Source organism: Aspergillus vadensis, assembly GCF_003184925.1.
Source record: "Aspergillus vadensis CBS 113365 unplaced genomic scaffold BO88scaffold_8, whole genome shotgun sequence".
In the NCBI taxonomy this organism is placed as follows: Eukaryota; Fungi; Ascomycota; class Eurotiomycetes; order Eurotiales; family Aspergillaceae; genus Aspergillus; species Aspergillus vadensis.
The window spans coordinates 203,017-226,442 of record NW_020292046.1 but is presented as its reverse complement, the minus strand read 5'-3'; the positions used below and the strand labels follow the sequence as shown (position 1 = coordinate 226,442).

Below are 23,426 nucleotides of genomic sequence, written 5' to 3'. Positions count from 1 at the left end.
CAACCACGATTGGCACATTTTGGGTTAGAAAGCGATGGCCGGTGGCTGTTAAGGGGAGAAAGCAGAGGGAAAAGAGTAAAAGCGTGGGAAAGAGAGGCGCAAGGTTCGCAATGGCAGATCGTCAGCCCCCGTTTTCACCAACAATGCAGATTGCACCCTGCAAGGAACTTATTGGTGGTACCGGGCATGGAAAATGCCAAAAGGGGGAGACTCCTCCTACTCATAAGTAGCGATAAGATTTATCACAGTTTAATAACCTACATTTAGGGGGGCAACACTATCTTCCCTTCAGATTTTTATCAAATTATAAGTCTAGTTCAGCTTACGCAGTGTTTCTGCCAGGATTGAGATTAAGGGAGAAGGAGAGATTAGAGTATTAATATCAGGTTTGGGTGGCGCGTCCCGTATCAGTGGACGAGACAGCGACGACTGCGATAGGGCCGAGGCCATGACAGGCTAACCCCAAAGCAGGCAAGATCCGGTCCTCTTCTGGTCCTTCCGCCAACGGTATTACTTAATGCGGGGTAGCGCCTTTTCCTCGTGGCGGCTAATCTCGAAGCGGCCGGTTTATCAGCTGACCCCGCCTGGATTTTTCGTTCGTTCGTTCGTTCGCCGGCGTCATCAGCGCGTCGAAGCTACTTACTCAAGTCAAGTTCTTTGCTGGATCTGCTTTTCAGATTGGCTTTCCCTTCGCCTGCTTAAGAAGGTCTGAGGTTCTGGGATCATCTCTTCGGTGTTCCCCGCCGTCCGTTCCCTCTTCCCTGCCTTTTCTCTTCTCTCGCCTCTCCTCTTCTTCTTTCCCTCTCTCTCTCTCTCTCACCCTCTTAATTTTCTTACCTTTCATTCCTTTGAACCTACCGCGATTTGTTCTGGTCCTTCCCTCCACCATATAAGGACCCCTTCTCTGCTAATGCACTGATACAACACATCTCCATCCTACCCGTTCTTCTTCTTGGCCCCCAGGGCCTCCTTCAGCGCCAAGTGCCACGCGGTTTACTTTAGGTTGACCCGAGGGATTCGCATCTAGACCCCGAACTTGCCCGCTCCCAGTCCACCATATTACCCGCGACGCCTCTTTCACGGGCCTTTTGTCAGCTGCAACAAAGGGAAAAGACAGAAGAAGAATAATAGAAAAGAAAGACAAACAATCAGCGGAATATATACTCAAATAAAAATCAATACAGCCAGGATAGGAACACTCATTCCATCAGCTGCCCTGTTCTTTCCGTTCGATGGTCCATTCGGATTCGGCCCAACCGACCGATAGGTCAGGATCTACCCTTCACCAACCACAGTTACACGAAGCCAACAACTCAACGGCTTCGGATGACAATGAAATTGGTGCACCCTCTGCTATAGTCCCCGGTCAAGGGAGTTTTCATACTCCTCCGCTTTATATCGAAAAATCTCCTGCAGTCCCTCTGCAGGATGTAACACTGGAGCACCACTCACACCCCCATCATCTGCCTTCGCTTCAGATTCGCACGGATCTGTCAACCGCCAGCCAGATGAGCCCGCCAAGGGAACCTGAGTCATTCGTGCATCACAGCATCTCGTCCAGCAGTCTCCCCCGGCGCACTCCAAGCCTGCGCGGTCTGTTCGCCGGCCCTCCAACCAGCGCAGGATCTTTGACTCTGTCTCCAGCCTCGCTCATATCTTCCCCTCAACTCATGGCCATGGGAGACATCACGCCTTTGCCATCGCCCATCGGTGGCATGTCGCCATGGAAACTACCACGGCGCAATTCCCAGTCTTTGTCTCGGACGCCTTCAACAACCTCTCGCAGCGGTTCCAGTCTCGGTTTGCGACTAAGCGATTCCTCCCAAATGCTTGGTGCTTGCGAATCCCGGCCACGAAGCAGGCAATACATGCTCCCTGACAAGCTGTCTGAAACACCTATTGAGACGCCCATCGAGTCTCCAACAAAACCACGTCAAGGATCTGGGTCAAAGCATTCTCGCAACCGCAGCTTAAGCGAGTATGTACCTCCCGGTCGCGCTATCCCGGTCAAGCCACGGCCTATTGCAGTTTCAGGACCAGGATTGCCCCCGGGGATCAATGCATCTGTCAGCACCGACTCGAAGACGAACAACAACAGCAATAACCTTCATCGCGAAGAGTATCTGGCCGTCCACCGTGGGATCGCGTTGCCCACTGTCCGCCCTCCTACGCCTCCTCGTAGCAGTCGCAGTGGCTCCGATGAACGCGATGACGAACCCGTTATAACACCGTTGGCAGCTGGCCCTGATGAGATATACTCGGTACGTTCTGTGCGCACACAACAACGTCGCAAGTACCGCAAGATACGTCAGCTAGGTCACGGAACATTCAGTCAAGTCTCTCTCGCGGCACGTATAGAAAGACGAGAAAGCGACGACGAAACCATGTTTTCCAGTCTTCAAGATGTGAATCTGGTCACACAGAAGCTTGTTGCGGTCAAGATTATCGAATATGGACCGGCCGGTGGTGCAGATGAGGAGCGCTTGGAGGTTTCCCTCAAGCGCGAGGTGGACATACTCAAATCTGTCAATCATCCGTCACTGGTGCAATTGAAAGCATTTGGTAGCGACGAGAAGCGCGCGCTATTGGTTCTCGACTATTGTCCCGGAGGTGACCTTTTTGACGTGGCATCGTCGAGTCCACGTCCCATGAGTCCGCAACTCATTCGTCGTATCTTTGCCGAATTGGTGGGGGCTGTGCGCTACCTGCATGCAAATTTCATTGTGCACCGCGACATCAAACTTGAGAGTGAGTATCCTTTGATTCTTTCCCCTGTTTACAGCGATCAAGACTGACAGCTGTTCCTCTTCAGACGTGCTTGTCAATCTGCCGATGCAAGCGATAGAGGCGATCACGGATTGGCGCACATACGATCGAGCCGTCATCACCCTCAGCGATCTGGGTCTGTCCCGACGAATACCCGAGCCTCCCGAAAGCCCTCTGCTCCAGACCCGTTGTGGCAGCGAGGACTACGCAGCCCCTGAGATCCTGATGGGACAGCCGTATGATGGACGATCAACAGACGCATGGGCCCTAGGAGTGTTGTTATACGCCATGATGGAAAATCGGCTCCCGTTCGACGCATTGCCGGGCACCCGAGGCGACCCTGCCAAACTCCGCGCGCGAACGCCCCACCGCATCGCACGAGTCGAGTGGTCCTGGTACCGATATGCCGACAGCGACGACGAATGGGATCCTGAGAAAGGCAAGGATCTCGAAGGCGCCCGCGATTGCGTCGAGGGGCTATTGAAACGCAATACGAAACGAAAAAGTCTAGACGAGATCGCGTCGATGGCGTGGGTTAAGGAGGCGATCGACATACCCGGCGAACTAAAGAGGGGGGATAAGGAAGTGCCATAGAGCTGGTCTCTTTCAGTGGTTTTTTCTCCCCTCCATTACATAACATTCTTCTCTTTTCCCTTCTTTTCTTCCGTTCTTACCCTGCTTACTTACCATTCTTCCTTCTTTCTTCTTTCTTTCGTTTTAGACTTGCATCTTATATCTCTTTACTAACATTCGTTTACTGGCGCACCGCGACCATATATAATTCTTATTATTCTTGGGTTTGGGGATGGATGAGTTTTGTGTCCTTGAAGACGCCATGCATTGCAGCATCAAGAACTGCTTACCTTACCTACTACTTACTTACTTAGTCTTGTTAACTTACCTAGCATGAGCCGACGTTCACTTGGGTCTTCCGGCCCGATGATCCCTATTACTGTCTGTTCGTTTCCTTTTAATGTTCACGATTATTCATACTACCAACTTTGTCAGATTCTAGATGCTATACCATACTATACTATACCCTTTCGAAAAGGCCCATTCACCTGTTTTCTATTGCGGAATTACTTAACTTTAACTGCAATTGCTGTGGAACCAAATGTTAAGTCAATAACAAGTACCACGGGTGTTGAAGAAAGAAAAGGAGACTCACCAGTGTCGCAGACAAATAAATAGATGAACATGCAGTAATCAATTAGCGTGGTAGGCAATTTATGATATCACCCATGATCATTTCCATGCATTGCATTGATTGATTCATTGATTGAGCGATCAATCTAGAAGAACTAATTACCGAGTACGTGGTCAGTTAATGATGGTCTGCAGGCACTTAGTCTATAGTAGCCCTTTAAGCAAGTAGTGAAATTTGAGTGAACTACTTGCTCAAGCGAGTATTATTGCCGATCTGGAAAGAAGGCTACGACTGATCGTACTTTGGAGAGAGGGGTGGGGAGGGGAGGGGGAGGAGTGTTATGCAGTAAGCAATTACTACCACTTAATAACCGACATGATCATGTCCAATATTCTGTCTGTCTGGGTTGATTATCACCAGGATAGGAAATTGGTCGTGCAGGTGAAGAGTCGGTCAGACGTGACTATATTAGTCTTATTAATTCTCGATCGCTACATCTTAATATGTAGTAGCAATCTTATAGAGGTTGAAATAATGAGCGCGGATGATCGGATGGCGGGCGGATCGGTGGCTTTCGCTTCCAGGAAGAGAAGCCGAGAAACCCCTGAAGAGAACCAATGTTTCCTGTTCGTTTTCTTCTTCTCCCCCGCTGACGACGGACGGCGCGCCCGTCCAGCACAAACCCCCTGATTGGCTTCAGGCTGATGGATGTGGTTTCGAGAAGACCAATAGAATGATGTGGCCCGATCAGCAGGAAAAGTGAGTGGTTGGCCATTACAATCCAGCACTGTTTTGTAAGCCCTAGACTTTTGGTACTAGTAATAGATTGAACTGTCTGGACAAATGGCAGTCAGTAACTAATTGCAACTGCAGCGGGAGTGGAGGCTGACGACAGCTGCTGGGCGGTCTGTGTGTCCTCGAATCGTATAAGATAGATAGTAGTAATCTGTCCAGTTGCTTCAGTTGTTGTTGCCTGCTCATTGTAAGAATGTTAATGGTACGTAGGCAGATGTCCGGATGCCCGCGGGACCCAGACTCAAAAGTGGACACGCAAAATTCTTGAGGATCCAAAGCCAAAGACTGTTTTGCTATCGATTAGTCCCTTTTCTTCTCTCACACTTGCCACGTCCCAGGGTCTGACGGATTGTCTCGAAATAGGAGAAACCGACTTGGCCCCGTGGACTAGTCTCACTAATCATATAGTGTGGAGTCACCCTGCAACTGCTAAGCCCGCCGCGCGCCCCCCAATTCGAGGCCAACGACAGTCTCCCCTGTGCTGCCATTTTTAATCTTTCTGGGCGGGACCCCCCCCGGCAGTCTTATATGGCGCATCTCTTCCTCCCCTTCCCGGTTTCATCTCAATTTCCTTTCCCCTCTCCCCTTATCGGGGTTTTGTGGCTAGGCTGAGAGGTTCACCGCTTAATGCTCGTATTTGATCGCGTTCTTGCGCCCATATGTAATCCCGTCGTATATCCCCTTCCTCTCACTTCTCTCCCTCGACTGGCAATGGTGATTCGGAACCATGCCTCTTGAGTCCAATGAACCCCTCGATCGCGAGGATGCCCCGTTCCTCGCCTCGGGTCAAAGGCCCTCGTCCCCAGTGGAGGAGGAGTCTGGCCCGTCAGATGCACAGAAAGAACACCTTCGAAAAACTCGCCTTCGCTTAATGTTGACCCTTTTTGCTATGATCTTGGCCGTCGAAGTCGGCATCTGCATGTCCAACGGCCCCGTGACCCGTATATACGAGTCCATCGCCTGTCGAGAATACTACGCGCAATATGATCCCACCCAGATCGGGGCCGACGGCGAGGTCCAGGAGGAATTGTGCAAGGTCAAAGCGGTCCAGCAGGATCTGGCTGCAGTGAAGGGCTATATGGAGTTCTTCGATGGCATTCTGAGTAGGTCACGACGAAGGCACCGCCGGTTCGGAGGAGGCTATGTCGCATCTCTTGTTCCCTAGTCTCCACCGATTGGGCGCCTCCCTTTTGCACTTTATGCGCGACATATAAACGAGGACCCTTATTCACGTTCTTTCTCATCCAGGTGCTGTGCTAGCAATTCCATACGGCCTGTTGGCTGATCGACGGGGCCGGAAATCCACCATCTGTCTGAGCATTCCCGGTTTCGCCCTGAACTGCATTATTCAGCTGGTGGTTATGTGGCGCCCTGACGTCTTCCCTCTGCGAACTGTCTGGGCATCCTCTTTGGCTTGGTTGTTTGGCGGAGGCCCTGTTGTAGCATTTGCCATCATCTGGACAATGATGTCGGATGTGTCAACCGAAGAAGAAAGGTAGCGTGTTGTAATTCCACAACAGTTGGTAGGACTATAGCTAATGATTATCAGAGCGGCCATATTCTTCAGGTTCGGCGTGGCTAGCATGGGAGCCGATTTCGCCTCCAGTGCCGCCAGTTCCTGGTTAATGTCATTAGACCCATGGCTTCCTCTGTTGTTGGGCTGGGGTCTGGCTGTTATTGGCATGTTCTTCGCCTTATCATTACCGGAAACGATGCGTGTAGGATCATCGCAACCGACTTGGAAGCAGCCGAGCATGGAGATGAGCCAGGTATCACCCGGAAACGCCGAGTATAAGGAAGTTCCCAGCAAGGAACAAGAACACGAGGTACTCAGCGATGAAGAGACCCTTCAAGGGGAAGAAGCTTCTTTTACGACAAAGGCAACACGACCAACCTTCTTCGCTTCGGCGAAACAACGGTCTCGGGCCTATTTCGCGCCGTATTCCTTCATTTTCAGGAACAAGCAGATCATGCTCCTCCTCACCGCATTTCTTGTCTATCGACTGAGCCGTGGCTCGTCCTGGTTTTTGGTCCAGTACATTTCCACCCGGTATAAGTGGACCCTGGCAGAAGCGAACTTCCTCATGTCATTCAAGCCGGCCTTGACCATCCCGTTGTTCTTGTTCATCCTACCGGCTATTTCAAGACAACTTCTCAAAACCATGAAGCCGACCCAGAAAGACCTGCAGCTCATGCGCATCAGTATTGGGCTGTTGGCGGTCGGGACATTGGGAATCGGTCTTTCACCCAGCGTGGCGATGTTGATTCCCAGTCTGCTAGTTCAGACATCCGGGTCTGGATTTGTCTTCCTAACTCGTGCTCTCATTACCACGTTAGTGAATCGGGAAGAAACAGCCCGTCTCTTCACCATTATTGAGGTTCTGCAGTCAGTGGGCAATGTCATTGCCAGCTTGTCCATCACCACTGTGTTTCAAATAGGACTAGAACTGGGAGGGGCTTGGATCGGTCTGGCCTGGATGATGACCGCGACGGCCTTCACTCTGGTAGGCGTCGCTATCTGGATGTTCCGGATTCCCTCTCGTCAGTCGGATGACAAGATAGAGGAAGAGAACGTGGTCTTTTGAACTGGCGAGAATAGGCAATGTACATATATAGAGTTTAAGACTTTCACTTCATGTAAATAGTAAGGTTGAGAAAGAGAAAGGAGCTTGATTGAAGTCTGTCTAATGCGAGGGATGAACTGCGTTACTTACTATAACTATAGACGTGGGCGGTAAGTCAACCTTCCAGCCTCGGTTTCCCAATCAGGGAAGGTGATTACCCAAGCAGGACTAGTGCGGCATTGCAGCAGCAGCTCGACATGTGAACATCTTAATTCCCATTCCTTCGTGCTGAGATCAACAAATCACTGCGCCTTTCTGCTGGTGCCGCCAACAACCCCCCAGTCGGTTTTGAGTTGGCCGCCATATATACTCTTTGATAAGATATACTATCGACGTGCTCAGCAGATTTTCCCCCGCCTGCCGCGCAGACCGGACAACTTACACCCCACGTCTTGCTTCACAAGCTTACGGCAGTCTACTGTCAAAGTCTGGTCATGTCCAGTCTGCAATTTCACTGATCCCTCTAAACTCGTCGTCATCAAAGATTCCTTATCATGGAGAGATTCACCCAATTTCGCGATCGAGGTGCGTGCGCAGACCCCTTTTCCTACTCATTGGGTCCGCTTTCCATTACTGACGATGATGCGCTGTGTAGGAACGGGTGTCTCACCCTTCTTCCCAACTCCTCGTCCATCGCTCAGCTACCCTCAGTGGATACTACGAATCTTCCTCTTCTGTGTCCGTCTTCCGTTCTTCATACCCGTCTGCATCGGCTACTTCCTGCTTTTTCAATGGCTCCCGATCACATCGCTGGGAAGGAAGGCCGCTCTGTGGTGCATTCTAGGCGTGCCCAGCATCTGGTGGGTTGATCTTCAAGTGGACGGAGTAAGAAAAGGGTCAGTTGCGCTCCCTCTGCAAGTGTTCTGCTATTTTCCTCTAGAACATCTACTGAGCTGCTGCTCGATTTTTAGAACTCTCAACAACGACCGACACCAGAACCGCCTACCCGGTCCCGGATCCATCATTGCCTCCTCCTTCACCTCTCCAATTGATGCACTCTACCTGGCCGCTGTATTTGACCCCATCTTCGTGTCCTGTTATCCCTCCACGCGCGAAGTCGAACAACTATCCGTCTGGCAAGCAATTCTTCGCGCCTTCGCCCTCCCGCAAGCAAAACCCCAGCCCAAAGCCCGTACCGTCGATCTGAAAACCATCATGCGGAAGTACCCTGGCCGCCCTATTGCTTTGTTCCCTGAGTGCACGACCACCAACGGACAGGGCGTGCTGCCGCTAAGCCCCGTGCTGGCGAGCGCTCCTCACAAGACGAAGATCTTCCCTGTGGCTTTGCGATATGAGCCCAAAGACGTGGTGACTCCGGTCCCGGGGTCTTATATTACTTTCCTGTGGAGTCTGCTGGGTCGGCCGACGCATTACATTAAGGTGCGCATTGGACAGGCAGTCGTGGGTGTCGCTGCGGACGAACTGCCAACGCATGACGCTACCATGTTTGATCCTAGTGCTTCGGAGAATGGATACCCTCATGACAGAGACGATGAACGGCCCTTCAGCGAGACCTCCGTGATGGTGCTCGAAGAGCAGGTGCCGAACTATGTAGGGGATTCGCTGGCTCGCCTTGGCAGAGCCAGACGTGTAGCCGTGACGGCGCCGCAAAAGTTGGAATTTGTGAAGTTGTGGAAGAAGTCATATTGGACATGGTAATTTGCCGTCAACTACGGCTTGCAGATAGGCAGTTGCTTATAAGTAGATAATAATCAACATATTGGCGGAGCCACACTACATCCAGTCTTCTATTCTTAATGAAACCAGCACTTGTCAATCACTATCTAGAAGAAATGCACGTCCCTCCCAGAGTGAAACATCACCGGCAGAAGGACCTTGTCCGCGTGTAGGTCCTTGATCGCGGCGTGGAGATTCACCGGTATCTTGGCCAAAGCCATTTCAGTAAGACGGTCTTCCAAGTATTCAGCATAGTACTTATCGTAGAAGAATCGGATCCCCCAGCCAATCATCTTCAATGTTTTGGCGGTTGATGTCAAGGTGGTACTACCATCCGGAGGTGGTTGTTTTGCCTTGGCTTGTTTGCTCTGCTGGGGCTCATCTTCGTCATCACTAGAGTCACCCCAGGAGAAGCTCTCCTTGAGGTTTTCGTGGAACCAAGTTGCGTACGTCCCTGCCTTCTGTGCATCGAGGTAATGGTCAAGCATGTCGCACATCACTAGCTTCTTCTTGTGCATGAAGTTGTGCCAAAACTCGACCAAACCCTTCTCAGGAACGGCATTGGAGAAATTGAACTTGTCCGTGGCGATTCGGCGGGCATAGAATTCATTGCCTGTTCCCAGTTCCAATCGACAAAGAAACCATTGCGCCCCTGGCGTGCCGGAGAACCGTGCCAGAACCCATTCTCCAGCTATGGCGTGGAGGTTGGGTTCTGTGACGAAGTCAATCATGCGAGACACTCGTCTCTGCTCTGCCGAAGAGCCGTAGTTCTTGAGCTTGGGCCGACTGTCACGATCGACGTTGTCTGTTTCTTGGGAAGAAGCTGAATCCGGTGCTGGACCTTCACCATTGGTTTGTTTGTTTTGCTGGCTCTGGTTCGTTGGCTGTGCATCTGCATCAGTGTCAACCGCCTGTGCGGGCGTATTCGTGCTGGCTGGGGCGGCTTCTTTAAGGATGGTTTGCTCGATCACCTCGACCAAGTCCAGTTGCCTTTCAAGGACCTTTCGCTCACAGCAGAATGCTACCATTGTGAGAGTAAACCCAGTACTTATAGTACACCACCCATCGATCATCTCTTTGTCGCTTGCGGCATTTTTGACTTTCGCGCGAAGCTCTTCAGGCTGCAGCATGTTGACCACAATGCGCTGAATGTCAAACACACCCTTGATTCCAGAGCTGTTCACGACTATGGGGTTCGGGCAGATGATCTGCTCGTCACACTTGCTGATTCTAATGGCCTGCGCTCCAGATTCATTGCTTTTGCTGGGGGATTTCTCGTTCCCAACTGACGTTTCGTTGTCTCTGTGCGCGGGATTACTTTTTAGGGCCCTGTCAACAACACTCTTGATCTCAGCTTCGAATTGTTCTGCCTTCTTGGCGTTCTCTGCTGCCTTCTCTTTTTCTGCTGTCTTATCCCCAATGAAAGGATTCCCCTTGTGAAGGTTCGGTAGCTTAACTCCCCATGACTTCTTCCTTCCGATCCCTGGAGTTCCAGGTGTTTGGGGGGTCTGGGGAGTCACGGGCGTGTCGGACTTTTGCACATTCTCGTCCTGTTTCGCGTCTTCTTCCGACCATGTTTTCCGCGCATAATCGCCAGCATTTGCCAGTGTCTTGACGAGCTCTGGGAAATCTAGAAGGCTTTCCAGTTTTTGGCTATCATTTTCCCTGATGAACTTGACCATATCTAGAAGCAAACTGACCGTTTCTTCGGTCTGCTTGAATGTTGAGACGAAATTGCTGGCATCGAGCAGCATGTCAGTGATACCTTTTGCGATAGTCAAGGTTTTGGTGCGATCATTTCGGAAAATTCGAACGAGTTCACCATTTACATCGAAACGTGATTCGGTGTAGAAGGCGTCAATGTTCGATGCGTACAAAGACCGGCCGCGTATGGGGCTACCATTGTACTTGCCAGTCCAGTTGAAGACAGAAACATCGTTGGAGGTAATCACCACCTCATCCATTAGTCGAGACAGGGCCTTTGTCAGGCCCTCGGCTGGGAACGCTGGGAATTGCACTCCAAGGACACCCATCAACGAGTACGCCTTGTCAATAGCCTTGGTGCACTGTCGATGCGATGCCAGCATCATGACACTGTGAGCAGAGAAACGGCTCCTCTCCGTGCCATCCCACCAGCTGCTCAGGCCTTCGACGTTGCTGAACTCGGCGATTGTTTTACGATCAAGCTTGATGGATTTGGTTGCCTTGTGTGCGAGGGCTACAAGCAGCAGGCTTATTGTTCGCCTCACTGCCTTCTCCCGTTCCAGTCCATTATAGTGCTCAGATATATCTTCCAATATCTGCTCTCTAATGTCATGTTCCAGGTCTGTGTAGCTTGGCTTCTCCTTGAATGCTTCAACAACGAGTTGGACAGAGTAGCCGATACGAGCTCTCGCTGTTTGCTTATCCAACTTCTTGGGCGCGACATATCCAAATAGCCTCAGAGCCCGGATGATGCTCTCTGCGCCAATAGTCTGCATAGCAGTCAGACAATAGTATTTCATACCAGCTGCTTATCTTACCTCTTCAGCCTCACCCGGTGCGACTAAATTGATCTTTGAATTCTCAATCATCCCATTTTCCTCTGCGGCTGTTATCACTTCCCGTACATGGTCGACAAGTTTCAGTGCCTCGCCATCGATGTAATTGAGATTCTTGGTGTAAAATTCAATGAAAGGGCAAAAGTGATAGTAGTTTCCTAAACTGTCAACCGGTCGCGACAGCATCTTCCAGTCTGCATTGGCATAGAACGTCATTTTGCTGAGGACCAATTCCTGCAGTGTCCAGCCTCTGGTAGCCCATGTTGGCTTCCACCCTTTGACTTCGCTAAAGCGCGTGACAGGCTGGCATCTAGGCGCTGCCTTCATAGCTGTACTGACCACGTCGCTATCCTCGGTGTGATCCGGTTCCTCCTCTTCATTATTGCCTTTGCTTTTGCACCACAGGTCCCATTCATCCAACCATTCCCGGTTGTCCCACGGAGTATCCAGGTGAACCAGGCAGAAGTCTGCGTTTGCGTACCATTCTCCCATGCGTGCTAAAGACTCGCTCAATTCAGAGTCCTGTCGCTTGTTGATACAGCAATTATCCAGCCAGATATATCGTCTACCTGTCTCGGAGAAGGGTCTGTTCTGGAAAATATCTCGCGCACGGCTGATAGACTTTTGAAGCTTCCGTGCCGACCTCCTATGCTGCAAAGCCCTTACCAAATCGTCCATCTCATAAGACAATTGGCGGTTCGATCGATATTTCGAGATTCTGCTTTTCTCTGATGCGTAATCATGCTCAGCGCTGGAGTAGTTTTCCGCTGCATTCTTGGCCCTCTCCTCTGCATCTTTTTGTTGCTTCGCTAGGCTTGGTAGACTCTTAACTTCTTTCAAGAAGTCTAACAATTTCTGGTAGTTGGTTTGCTCCAGATCTGCCTGTCTCTTGTTTGCATTCGCAACAGTCCGCTTTTGCTTCGCATCAACCACATCTCTTTCCAGCATGGATACCCTAAGAGACGTCACGAGCAGTTGCCGGATTGATGTTCCTGCATCTGGTCTCTCCTGTAACAACTTGCGCAATTTTCCTGCGATTGTATTGATCTTCTGGTCGCAGAGGGCGAGAACCGCATCCACATCATTGTACCCAGTCAGCCCTCCCGGTGCCTCTTCAGCACGTTGGGCTTCGCACACAAGCGCATAATCAATTTCTGCACCTTTCCAACTATGAGACAGCATGCAGTATTGATCTTCCTCTCCAAAGAAACCTGTATCAACCAAATTCATCGTATCCAAGTCAAACATGCGGAGGGGGACTGAGTTGTCATCTACTTGTCCACCAAATGAGCTGATCAGGAGGTCGGAGTCTTCGCCCATCGACTTTTCCAAGTAGTCGTTGTACAGTTTAGGCTCTGTGCTAGACCTCAGAATAAGATGAAGAAGACCTCTTAGCTTTTCGTCGTTGGAGCTATTGTCTTTTGACACGATGCCCTTGACCTTGGCCATTTCACTGTTTGCGGATTCTCTCAGTTCCTTGGCGCCCATAACGAGGCTCGACTTCATGGCTGCATCGCGTATGCTGCCCAGGACTTCATCTCTGGTGATGACCTTCTCTGTTTCCGGTGTAGAGCCCTTCGGTTTGTTGGCCGGCGAGTCTCTTGGCCCATTGTCGTTGCTAACAAGGCCCGTTTCCGTTGGTGGATTGCGTAGACTACCCAGCATTTCGTTTGCTGAAGTGACCTGGCCTATTGTTGGAGATTCGACGACGGAGTTATCGTCGGCATCTGGCAGGATGGATACAGAGAGTTCCTTGTCCGATGAACGTCCGTGCCTCAAGGACGGTAGTTCAAACTTATGTTTGTTCTTGAACATCTTGCTGAGTTTTAGCGAAAGGAGCGGCTGACGATGGATGGCAGAGATTCACGAGAAATGTAGGAAGTGTGTTTGGTAGTCCAAAAGCCGGTTTCTGATGATGGATCAAGGAAGACCGCAGTCATATTGCCACGTTATATTCACAAATAAAGGCTTATCGAAGCTGTAGGCCATGCCAACCGCACTTCCATCTCCGCATCCAGCTATCTGCCACTTGCAGGTCGACTGGCGGAGATATCCGAAGGCCCGTAGCCTAGCCCTCATCTTCGATCGGCGATCTACCGAACATGTCATGTTTGATCCGAGAATCCGACACATTGACAGCCAGTAAGCTAGCGCCGTGTTGCACTTAGCGCCGTAAGAGTTGATACCTCTCCCGAACCAGACCCGGGTGCATTAGCGGTACGCCTCAGCTGGACTACATGTCCCCGGTGGCAGGTCCCCGAGGAGATGTTGCATCGAAGATTCGTCTGTCAATGTGGGTGCAGACTGGTACTACGCGTCCATCGTATGCATGTTCGTGTCGCAATTCCCTTCCTAGCGGCATCCAGCCGGTTGTTGGCAGTCTGAGAGCCAATAGTTCGCTGCTACATGTCACGGGAAAGCTTCTATCTTCTGCAACCCTCACCCGCAAGATTGCCACCTCCATTCCGTTGCCCCTCCAGTTGGAGGTTGACGGCGAATTTCGGGCCAAGCATCGATTGTGTAGTTAGCACCTTCTGGAAAGGGGGGAAGTGCAAACCAAATAACAATGATCTCTGCGCGCCTTCCTAAATAACCCCATATCACCAAACTGTCAGCTCACCATGGCCTCCTATCACCGAGTTTTGGGCGTCTTCGGCAAGTCCGTCAAGGACAAAACGCTGGAGTGCGATTGGTATGTCGATCCTTCTGCTTGACATCAGGGTAGCTCAACTAACCAGTTTACTAGCGATATTCATCCATGGGAAATCAAAATCAACGGTGAACAATGGCCAGGAAAGATCCGCCTCATTGGGTTTGTGGATGTGTTTTTCCTTTTCTCCTACTCGGCCAACGCACGCTTCGAGAAGGGAGTCATTGTCTACAGTATGGCATGGTGGACCTTGCTATAGAAACTGATTAGTGGCCGTTAACTTGCTCATAGAGGAACGATACGACCTTGAAAACCTCCTTCAGCAAAGGGATGAAGCACGTGCGAAAGCTGGAGAGAAGATTGTCGAGGGACATTTCGAGAATGCTAGCAAAGAGTCTCTCTATAGTTCTGCTGCTCCAGAAACTCCTTTGTCAAGTTTGCCAAGCCAGGAAGGCAAGGTGAAAGAAATTAAGTCTGAGGTGGTCGAACTCGGTCCCGAGACGCCGGGCTCGTCTTCTCCGTTGGAGAGCAAACAAGGCATGTTCTGTTGAGTGTTTCACATCCGCACGAGAGCAAGTCTGGTCTAACTGAGCTCAGCCACAAACCAATCCACGGAGGATAAAAAACGTCTGGACCGTCTAGAGTTTGAAAACACGACATTGTACAAAGTACGCAGCTTGGGCTACGAAGTGGGTCTCAAGAACCGATATCCAGTCTCCTCCATTCAGGAATGGGTCATCGAGATCAACAAGCCCTACCATCGGGCACTGAGGCGTATGTGGGCCTTGATCTTTTGGTTTTCGCACATATCCATCTGCTCCGTTTATAAATGCTGACTATGCCTTGTGACGAGTTTGAACAGGACGCATTAAGCGGGCCATAAAAGAACACACGACCACTGAGCTCTTAGAGGATGTGGTTAGATGTGGGTTTATTTCACATGGTCAACTGGCCGGCCACGTTCTGTCCAAGTATCTCGTTGGGGGTGTTTTGGATGATACTCTGACGAAGTATATCGAGGGATTGGCGGTGGGAAATGGGGCAGGAAGGGTGCCACTAGCCAACGAGGGGTATTGAGTATAGACATCTGTATTAAGGATCTGGATACCGGTTGAGTGTTGGATGTGACTGTGGTTAGTGCTCATGATTGAATGGGTTGTGATAGTGGTTCATGATTGTTGTTGTAGTTATAGTTGCTTCTAGAATAGGAAATGTTATGGAGGTACCTAAGTAGTAGTGTCCCAGGAATCTAACCCAAAAGGGGTAAACTGATAAGGCATCACAACTAGGCCTGATTTGGCAGGCGGCACTAACCCCTTTTTGCGCGGGCGAGCAATTGCATCGCCGGCCTTGAGATTAATCTTCAGCTTCGACCTCCCCGCGGACTCTCCACTCCACTTGGGTCGGCTCCAGTTCCGGAGTAATATGCTGTTCCTACAGAACAATGGACTTTGTACGACTCCCCCCGTCACTCCCTTACCGCCGTCCCCCAGCTAATTCCTCCAGTGGTCTCGTCTCATCGGGGGCTCCCGCTCGCTGTCTACTAAAGGCTTCCGGGCGTCCACTCCCACGGAGCGATTGGCGTCCTTCAAGCGGACATGCAATACCCTTCAGGTGTGTTGGCCTTTCTTGCTCATCCTAGTAATCCCCTCATGATCTTTCCCGCTCATCAAGCCTAGCAAATATGGCGCTCCAATAACTCCTCCACCGGCGAGCAATCCGCAACCGTTCACGCGCGTAATTGCATTGATCGCCTCATCTCCGTGCTGAGCGACGAATCCCGCGGCCCAGCTCCGCATCCATGCCTCGCATATGCCTCCTCTTCGCAGATCTTCGTCACGGTCACTAAGCTCGCCTTGTCTTCCTACGACGATGGCATGCTCCGATCCGCGACCGTGTTCTTCAACACCCTCATCGATTCCGAGGTCGATGGTATTGTCGATAATCGACTGTTTGCCCGCGCACTGGTGGATTTAGTGCGACGTGCGGATAAACACTCGGAGGATGTTGAGGGACGACTCGTCGAGCTACTGTTCGGCGTGGCTAACAATATTCGTCTACAGCCGAATATTCTTCCTGCGTGGTTCGCCCCACGGTCTGATGAACAGGACCGCGAACAGGGCAATGGTAATAACACTGGGGCTGAATTTGCGGGTGCAATGAGGAAGGATGATTTTCCGTTGTTCTACCTACTCGTGGAGTATGTGCATCATGCTGGTAGGGCAGGTGATTTTGCTCGTACGGGGTTGCTTTATTTGATCGAGACAGCTTCCAGGTCGAAGAACCTTGAGAGGTGGTTGATTGAGAGTGACCTTGCTACACTCATGGCTACTGGATTGGGTGCGCTGTATAGTCAATTGGGCAGGTGAGTTCTATTTTGGTTCTTCGTGGTGAGGATAAGGACTAGTGGCTGATATCTGTTGCGAAAGCTTGACCTTCCCGGAGAATACGGACGAGAATATCCCGCATATCATTGCGCTGTCCGATCACGCGCAGCAAGACACAGCTCTTCCACCGGTGCTGGGCATGTCGATGGATTCGTTCATGTCGTATCTGTTGTTCTGGCAGGATACTATTGATCATTGCAAGTCGGCGGAGGTCAACGGGACTTTGTTGGATCATTTCCAGATTCTCTTCCTGGAACAACTCTTGTAAGTTCGGTTGTATGGCTGCTGGAATGCTGCTTGCTCACTATAACGCATGCAGGTACCCGTCTTTACTTGAGTCTTCCGATGTGCAAGGGGGTTCAACGGCTGCTGTGCTTACCTACCTGTATCGCATTCTCGAGTCTGTACATCAGGAGGACTTGGTCCACCGGATTCTTCATTTCCTGCTTGCGTCTCCCTCTGACTCAGAGCCTGCGGCAGTCGGAAAGAACATAGGTATGTCTGCCAGCCGACGCAAGTCGCTAGATGTCTTGGCCGCTTTCTCCGAAGAAGCTGCGCGGCCCTCGCCGTCGCTCTTCAACTTGAGAGATCTTGCCCTCCTTGGACTTCAGTCGACAAATAGACAGACTGTTCTGGCGACATTGCGGGTAATGAGCACCGTCCTGCAACGGCACCATACCTTTGCACGATCATTAATACGCACCGTTCCTGGCCAGCATGCCAAACAACGGACTGTCGGGGCGTTGAACGTCGAGCTGGAACAGCTTATGAACATGGCCACATCTGCCGTTGATGACCCTACGTTGAATGAATCTTATGACAACTACCTTAAGGACGGGATGGCAATTCTCGAGGCCCGGCTGTGCATCCCCCCGGCGGAGGATTACCCGGAAGAAAGCCTGCCACTCGAGCTACGACACGATGACCCCATTGTGCGCGAGCTGCTCAATTGCCTGGAGAACTTCTTCACGAACAGTGTTATCGTGAATTTGGCATTGACCGAAGTCCTCGGGAGCATCGCCTCTTCGCACTTGATTGCTCTTGACGGCTGGCTTCTCGTGGACCCTTCCAAGTACATCTATAGCACATCAACGAACGAATCTTCAGACGAAACCCCTTCGACGACCCTTATTGAACAGATCCAGCGAGCCTACGAAGAGCCCTCCTGGTCCCACACCGACACTCCAGCCCTCACTTCGGTACTTCAGAAGCTCGTGCAGAAGATCCAGAAATGGCGCAAGGACATGCCGGACTTTGACATCCTCGTCGCCGCGCGTCGCGATCTCCTTCACCAGGACGACGAGCCCGCCAAAGCGTCTGGGCGTTCTCAGCGCAATTCCGCACCTCCTACCCGCTCCTCCTCCCGACACCCAACATCCAACCTCGACTCGGACTATGGGTCCCCTCGCGGCCGGTCTAGTCGACCCCTCGAGTTCTCCAGCACCGCCACCTCCTCTCCCAGTCGCGACGCCATCGGCTCTCCCACCCGCGACCTCCCCTTCCGACCGCCCCGCGATGTCTCCACGGCGCGCAGATCCGCCGCTGAAGAACTCCGCCAGCGATTGGAACAGCCATTCCCAGTGGACGATGCGCCTCACGATGCCAACAACGATACCACTGCGGAGGAAGCAACTGATGAAGCAAACGACGACGCGGGCGACACTGCAGTCGTCGACGAAGAACCCCGCACTGCGACTCTGGGGCATGTCTTGACCAACGTAGTCATTCTCTACGAGTTTTTGTTGGAAACGTCGGCTGTTGTGCAGGCGCGGGGAACATTGTTTGGAGAAGCGGGATACCCGGGAATAGATGGTCCTGTAGATACTGCCACGGTTGAGGCATAGCCAATTACTGTTTGTATTGATAGGGATGTTTAGTAAAGTCGTGGGCGGGACCTGCGATTATGGGTGACTGATTGATTGTATGGATGGAATATATACATTATTATATCCTGTTTTATTTCTGATAATATATCGTGTCTGAAAATAATACAGACTGACGTAGTTATCACAGGGTACGTAGTAGCTACTAGTAGCTGCTTAGGTACCTATACCTTACTGTCGTAAGTACCAGTCGACATTGATGATGACAGGTAACGAACATTCTTGCCAATTAGAAGTCAGTGTAGAAGATCTTCTTACCACCCTTTGGAGCACTCATAAAGTTCTCTGGACAGGGTACTTAGTAAGTAGTAACACCCGTAGCGGTACAGTTGCTGTATAGTGATGGACAGTTCTGAACAATGATATAAAATCAGTGATTAATCATATTACTATACAATGGATTTAATTAATACTATACAATAACCTAATAATAATAATCATATAAACACTAATTTATCCTTGGATTTGTGACTTCTAGCTACTACTTATCAGTAATATCATATAGTATGGAGATGGAACCGAAATATATACTACTTATTGACACAACTATCTACGTCATTACTGGCTACAGTTGCTATCACCCATTTGGTCAACCTACCACGATAACTACACAATCAGACTACTACTACTTACTTACTTCCTACTCGAGTCCTTACTTATAGAAAGATGACAGTCAGTCAGATTGAACCTGTTCCTTCATGTAGACACGTGACTGACTGAGATAAATAGACGATCCCTATGCGTGGAGTGTCATGTGACTTCAGTTGGCTTGTATACTTATGATGTACCAGTATTAGTAAGAAGGGATGTCACTCAGTTATGCCTGGAATTGTTCTGTGTTGATATATGCATATGGAAAAATAGTAGGGTTACTTTACAGTTAATTCTGCTACACTTCAACTAAGCCGGATCATTTGGTGTTTACTTCATCGCTCGTATTTACGCGTCTCGTCACGCGCAGATCATACATTCGGCTGAGCATACTAAGAAGTAGATACTAGTATAGGTACACGCGCAGCTAAATCCATGCGACACAAGCAAGGTAAATTGCTTCCTCCCTTGCCTTCCGGAGTCTCCCTTTTAGTCATTATCGATACATACAAATACAGTACAGACTGCTTGTCACTCCCTCGCGTAGTAATAACAAGCAAGCGAGTAAGAAAGCAAGCAAGAAATTAGAGAAATGAGAAATCAGATACCCAATGGGATGGTAGAAGGTAAAGAATCGAGAAAATAAGCAAATAGTAGTATTCACATCACGCGATGCAAGCCCAACCAACCATCCAACCAACCTGATCATGCCCCCGTTACCACAAACGCCATATATAGATAGAGAGAGAAACGGTGGTAGCAGAAGTAGTAGCAAGAGTATGATAGTAAGTCAAGTCAAGTATGCGCCCGCTCTTATCCACCCAGTCTAAAGGATAATAGTAAAAAGAAAAAGAAAAGTTGGACCATCAATATCGATATCGAATCGAATCGAATGGCTGCCCATCGCGCAAGGAAATAGAAAGACCCTCAAACCACATAATGCATGCCAGCTGACATTCAAGCCAGTTCGTTTCAGATAAGACGCGCGAATTGAGAAAAAGACTCGTAGTGGACATTAATTAATCACTTTCTTCTTTCGGACGACGTCCACCGCGCTTCCGTTTCGGTTGTTGTTCATTCTGATCACTGTTATCGTCGTCGTGTTTGCGACTGGCCGGTTGATCAGGAACCTTGGCGATGATGTCAGCGAGGAAGTCGAGCACTTCGTCTTTCACCACGGCTTGTTTGAGATGCGAGGCTGTGACGCGTTTCGAGTTGCGGTCTTTGGCTTCGCGGGCGGCTTTGGTGACGAGTGAAATCATGAAAAGTTCGAGTGCTTTGGCTATAGTTTAACTTTTATTAGCGGTGATCTTTTTTGAATTGAACATGCGGCAATGATTACTTCGGAGATGAGGGTGGCAACTTACACACTGCGATGGGGGTGACTTGAGCGACTTTACCGACATCTTCATCGGCTTGCATAATGCGCTTTATGCGCGCGACAGGAAACTTGGTCTTCACTTCCACATTGACGGGCACAGGAGCGGGCTTCGGAAGCTCTTCCTCTTCAATTACAGCGACGGGCTCCTCTTGTGGTTCCGGTTGCGGTTGAGGTGGAGGTGAAGGTACAAATTCCTCTTCTTCTTCGACAGGGTCGACGTACTTGGAGACGGGCGGGTGAGGCGCGACCTCGGCCGCTTGGGCGATACGCGACGAGCGACGAGCCATGTCCGGATCGGGAGGGAAGTATGAGGAGGATTGCTGGGGAACCCTGGTCTGCGGGACCGGGTGGTGAGGAAGCGATGGTTGTTGTGGTAGAGGTGGTGCTTGATATTGCGGGGTGAAGAAAGGTGAGGCGTCGTAGGAAGCGCGATGGGCGAAAGGATTCCCGAATTGGTAAACGGGGGAGTGGTGAGGAAGTTGATAGTGCGTGTTGTGGTTGAGGTTGTGGTTGTTGAAGGTAGGTGAGAGGGGAACTGACTGGAAGGTGGAAAAATCAGGGGATCGTGGACGATAGGATTGGTCTTGGTCTGTCATTGCTGTGGGGATTTTTTTTTTTCTTGTTTTTTTCTTTTTTTTTCTTTTTTCAATTTATAATATTTTTCTTTTTCTTTTTCTTTTTTTCTTAAAGCAGAGATCCAGGCGTTATGGGCGATGCGCGTGCGCGCCTAACAGGAAAACGGCCTAGTATGGAATAAATATGGGGAACGTCTTTTTCGTACCTTGGCCGCCAAAGTTGGAGTGACAACAACAAATTGGGGAATGGAGGGATTTAAATCTACCAGGCTGATACCGTGGCCGGCATAACACACCACTGGAATACAGGATCTGGAGGAATTTCTGCCCGGGATAGAAAATGTAGACGATTTTCAATCCCACAAACACTTTCCGCGATGAAGAAGATAACTCGTGGTCGTGAAACCGATTTGTTTGGGGATGTTTTTCTTGTTTGTGCCGATCGCGCGGCGCGGGTGGTCCGAGCTTCTTAAGAACGAATTTGGTGTAATTTTTGAATAAGTTCTTTGGTCGAGAGCAAAAAGTGCGTGTACGGAAGGCGTGGCGTGGGTGGCCCCAGCATCCGAAGAGGAGACGAAGAGGACCGGCGCCCTTTCTTCCGGGGGAGCAGCAGCAGCGGCCCTTTTAACCCTGGCCTGCCTGTTCCACTGCTCGCGCTAAAAATACTGTTCCTCAGGCTCCCTCTCCGATTTTTCTTTTTTTTTTTTTTTTTTCCCATTTTTCTTTTTCTGGGTCGGACGGAAACTGCTTGGACTCTAGCCTGACGGGTGGTACCTTCCAGTCACTCATCCTTCCTCTACAACATCCCCCCCAATCCTTCTCTCTTTAATTAACCATCCTCCATCATTACGATGACTACGCCATCTTCCTTCTCTTCGTTTCTTAGTGACTCGGCATCATCCGCCATTTCCCCTAAGCCCGTTTGACTGATTGATCACAGAATATGGCATCTTCCCCCCATTTCATCTCGACTCTCATGTCCATCACTCTGTGACGCGCTGCTGCCTCATCGTGAGGCCGTGGATGAGTCTCACTGCTCAAGTTTTGGGGTGTCAACTCAGCTGCGAACGAACCACTCCTCTCGTCGCCACCCCGCCCGGAGGCACTGTTTAAATGGTTCGTTCCCTGATTGGCCCCCCTCTGCTTTTGGCTTTTGCCGCGCGTGATTCCACCCGTCGAGTCTGCGTCAATGATGCAAAGCCACAGATCGTATACTACTGCTTCTCCCATGTATCATTTGTTGCTCAGTCGGGGTGTTGGTGTCCCCCTGACCCTGTAGATGGTAGCTCTCTAATGCGGGAGCTAGTGACTCAGTCTCTGATAGTCATGTCATCACCTATCTTGTGTTCCCGTTCCATGTCTTTGTTCCTTTCCCTTTTCATCATATTATCTATCCCTCTGATTGATATCCCCCACCAAGACGCGTGATGATGATAAACAGAGCTCCAGAGATCGGGAGAGAAGGACGATTTGGCGCGCAGAGACCCACCAAAGGTATCGCCGCCGTCGGATCTCTCTGTGCTATTGCTATCTGATGGCAGTACCCCTTCGGTGAGGGAGTAAATAACTTGATCTAATCTGAAAGCGCGTCGCTGGTTCCCCTTCGGCGGTACTTTGCGTCCATTTGATTTGCCCGTCGGAGATGAGAGGCAGATCTGCCTCTCTGACAGTTACCTAGTAGGTAATTTAGAGATAGGGCCAAAGAATGCATTCTTTCCCAGAGTCGGTATAGCGCTGACCCTTCCGTAACCCAGGTTGGAATCTGGAATCCTATCCTACAATGTAGTCGCAAGGTAACTCGTCTGCCTTGAGTTCGTGGCGCGCAGCAGGGATGAATGATGGGTGACAACCAGGGGCCCAGTCGCCGCAGTTGGCGGTGTGCCGTACCGCCTTGAATATCCCTATGACTGGTCCCAAACCTTAGTTATTTAGTGGTCTGCAAATGACAAAGTATCATTTGAAACCGCACGTTCTGGACGATGGTGAGGCTGACTTCCGTAGTTGGTATGGTTAGGACGTTGTTCCGTAGAGAGGGTCTCATCCACATCCCCAATCCTTCTTAAGCGCCAGCAGCATCCACCAACAACTTCAGCGTAACGGAACGGACAACCACGCAGCAAACCAGATGATCGATGTCACCTTCCAGTCAGGAAACAACCGAACGCAGGCGCTGGAGAAGAGAAGCAGAAGGGCGGGGCGATGCGCCGGAAAGCCTCGGACAGGCGGTTGTTCCGCTCCGGCCCGCCTCCGGCCTCCAAATTTGGTCAAACAGGCACAGATTGTCCATCGCGACATTCACTCCGATTGCCAATTCACGGACTTGCATTTCCGAGCGACGCCAGCAGGAATGGCTGCCACCTCCTATTGATGGCGAATTAGATCGCGTTCTTTGTCTTTGCCAGTGTGGCTG

At 50.5% G+C, this 23,426-nt stretch overlaps 6 protein-coding genes across 6 annotated transcripts; 4 read left to right on the top strand and 2 right to left on the bottom strand.

Moving 5' to 3' along the window:
- Positions 1–1,061: 1,061 nt before the first annotated feature.
- BO88DRAFT_258398 (putative protein kinase) lies at positions 1,062–3,516 on the top strand. The gene is made up of 2 exons (XM_025702264.1): positions 1,062–2,748; positions 2,813–3,516. Exons 1-2 carry the CDS (start codon positions 1,233–1,235, stop codon positions 3,358–3,360), a joined length of 2,064 nt encoding a protein of 687 aa, XP_025564023.1. The 5' UTR covers positions 1,062–1,232; the 3' UTR covers positions 3,361–3,516.
- A 1,919-nt stretch (positions 3,517–5,435) lies between these two features.
- Positions 5,436–8,991, top strand: BO88DRAFT_424497 (MFS general substrate transporter; the record flags this gene model as incomplete). Its single annotated transcript, XM_025708740.1, has 6 exons — positions 5,436–5,811; positions 5,957–6,203; positions 6,276–7,232; positions 7,678–7,857; positions 7,974–8,168; positions 8,244–8,991. The coding sequence occupies 6 exons, from the start codon at positions 5,436–5,438 to the stop codon at positions 8,989–8,991; spliced, it is 2,703 nt and encodes a 900-aa protein (XP_025564022.1).
- Positions 8,992–9,116: 125 nt separating this feature from the next.
- On the bottom strand, positions 9,117–13,783 carry BO88DRAFT_487009 (uncharacterized protein; the record flags this gene model as incomplete). The annotated part of the gene is made up of 2 exons (XM_025712512.1): positions 11,532–13,783; positions 9,117–11,483 (listed from the first exon to the last, which is right to left on the bottom strand). Exons 1-2 carry the CDS (start codon positions 13,362–13,364, stop codon positions 9,117–9,119), a joined length of 4,200 nt encoding a protein of 1,399 aa, XP_025564021.1. The 5' UTR covers positions 13,365–13,783.
- A 258-nt stretch (positions 13,784–14,041) lies between these two features.
- Positions 14,042–15,421, top strand: BO88DRAFT_487007 (uncharacterized protein). The gene is made up of 5 exons (XM_025712511.1): positions 14,042–14,241; positions 14,296–14,432; positions 14,491–14,745; positions 14,797–14,973; positions 15,062–15,421. The coding sequence occupies exons 1-5, from the start codon at positions 14,171–14,173 to the stop codon at positions 15,274–15,276; spliced, it is 855 nt and encodes a 284-aa protein (XP_025564020.1). The 5' UTR covers positions 14,042–14,170; the 3' UTR covers positions 15,277–15,421.
- Positions 15,422–15,573: 152 nt separating this feature from the next.
- BO88DRAFT_403849 (uncharacterized protein) lies at positions 15,574–18,536 on the top strand. The gene is made up of 5 exons (XM_025706463.1): positions 15,574–15,652; positions 15,706–15,813; positions 15,879–16,564; positions 16,629–16,850; positions 16,906–18,536. The coding sequence occupies exons 1-5, from the start codon at positions 15,644–15,646 to the stop codon at positions 18,428–18,430; spliced, it is 2,550 nt and encodes an 849-aa protein (XP_025564019.1). The 5' UTR covers positions 15,574–15,643; the 3' UTR covers positions 18,431–18,536.
- A 1,388-nt stretch (positions 18,537–19,924) lies between these two features.
- On the bottom strand, positions 19,925–21,261 carry nctA (negative cofactor 2 transcription regulator complex subunit BUR6). The gene is made up of 2 exons (XM_025702263.1): positions 20,428–21,261; positions 19,925–20,342 (listed from the first exon to the last, which is right to left on the bottom strand). Exons 1-2 carry the CDS (start codon positions 21,035–21,037, stop codon positions 20,080–20,082), a joined length of 873 nt encoding a protein of 290 aa, XP_025564018.1. The 5' UTR covers positions 21,038–21,261; the 3' UTR covers positions 19,925–20,079.
- Between the last annotated feature and the right edge of the window lie 2,165 nt (positions 21,262–23,426).

Coding starts and splice junctions, on each gene's coding strand:
- BO88DRAFT_258398 (XM_025702264.1), top strand. CDS start 1,233: ATGGTCCATTCGGATTCGGCCCAACCGACCGATAGGTCAGGATCTACC. Junction 2,749..2,812: donor CCGCGACATCAAACTTGAGA/GTGAGTATCCTT, acceptor GTTCCTCTTCAG/ACGTGCTTGTCAATCTGCCG.
- BO88DRAFT_487007 (XM_025712511.1), top strand. CDS start 14,171: ATGGCCTCCTATCACCGAGTTTTGGGCGTCTTCGGCAAGTCCGTCAAG. Junction 14,242..14,295: donor AAAACGCTGGAGTGCGATTG/GTATGTCGATCC, acceptor CCAGTTTACTAG/CGATATTCATCCATGGGAAA. Junction 14,433..14,490: donor GAAGGGAGTCATTGTCTACA/GTATGGCATGGT, acceptor ACTTGCTCATAG/AGGAACGATACGACCTTGAA.
- BO88DRAFT_403849 (XM_025706463.1), top strand. Junction 15,814..15,878: donor GGACATGCAATACCCTTCAG/GTGTGTTGGCCT, acceptor CATCAAGCCTAG/CAAATATGGCGCTCCAATAA. Junction 16,565..16,628: donor CTGTATAGTCAATTGGGCAG/GTGAGTTCTATT, acceptor CTGTTGCGAAAG/CTTGACCTTCCCGGAGAATA.
- nctA (XM_025702263.1), bottom strand. CDS start 21,037: ATGACAGACCAAGACCAATCCTATCGTCCACGATCCCCTGATTTTTCC. Junction 20,343..20,427: donor AGTCACCCCCATCGCAGTGT/GTAAGTTGCCAC, acceptor GTTAAACTATAG/CCAAAGCACTCGAACTTTTC.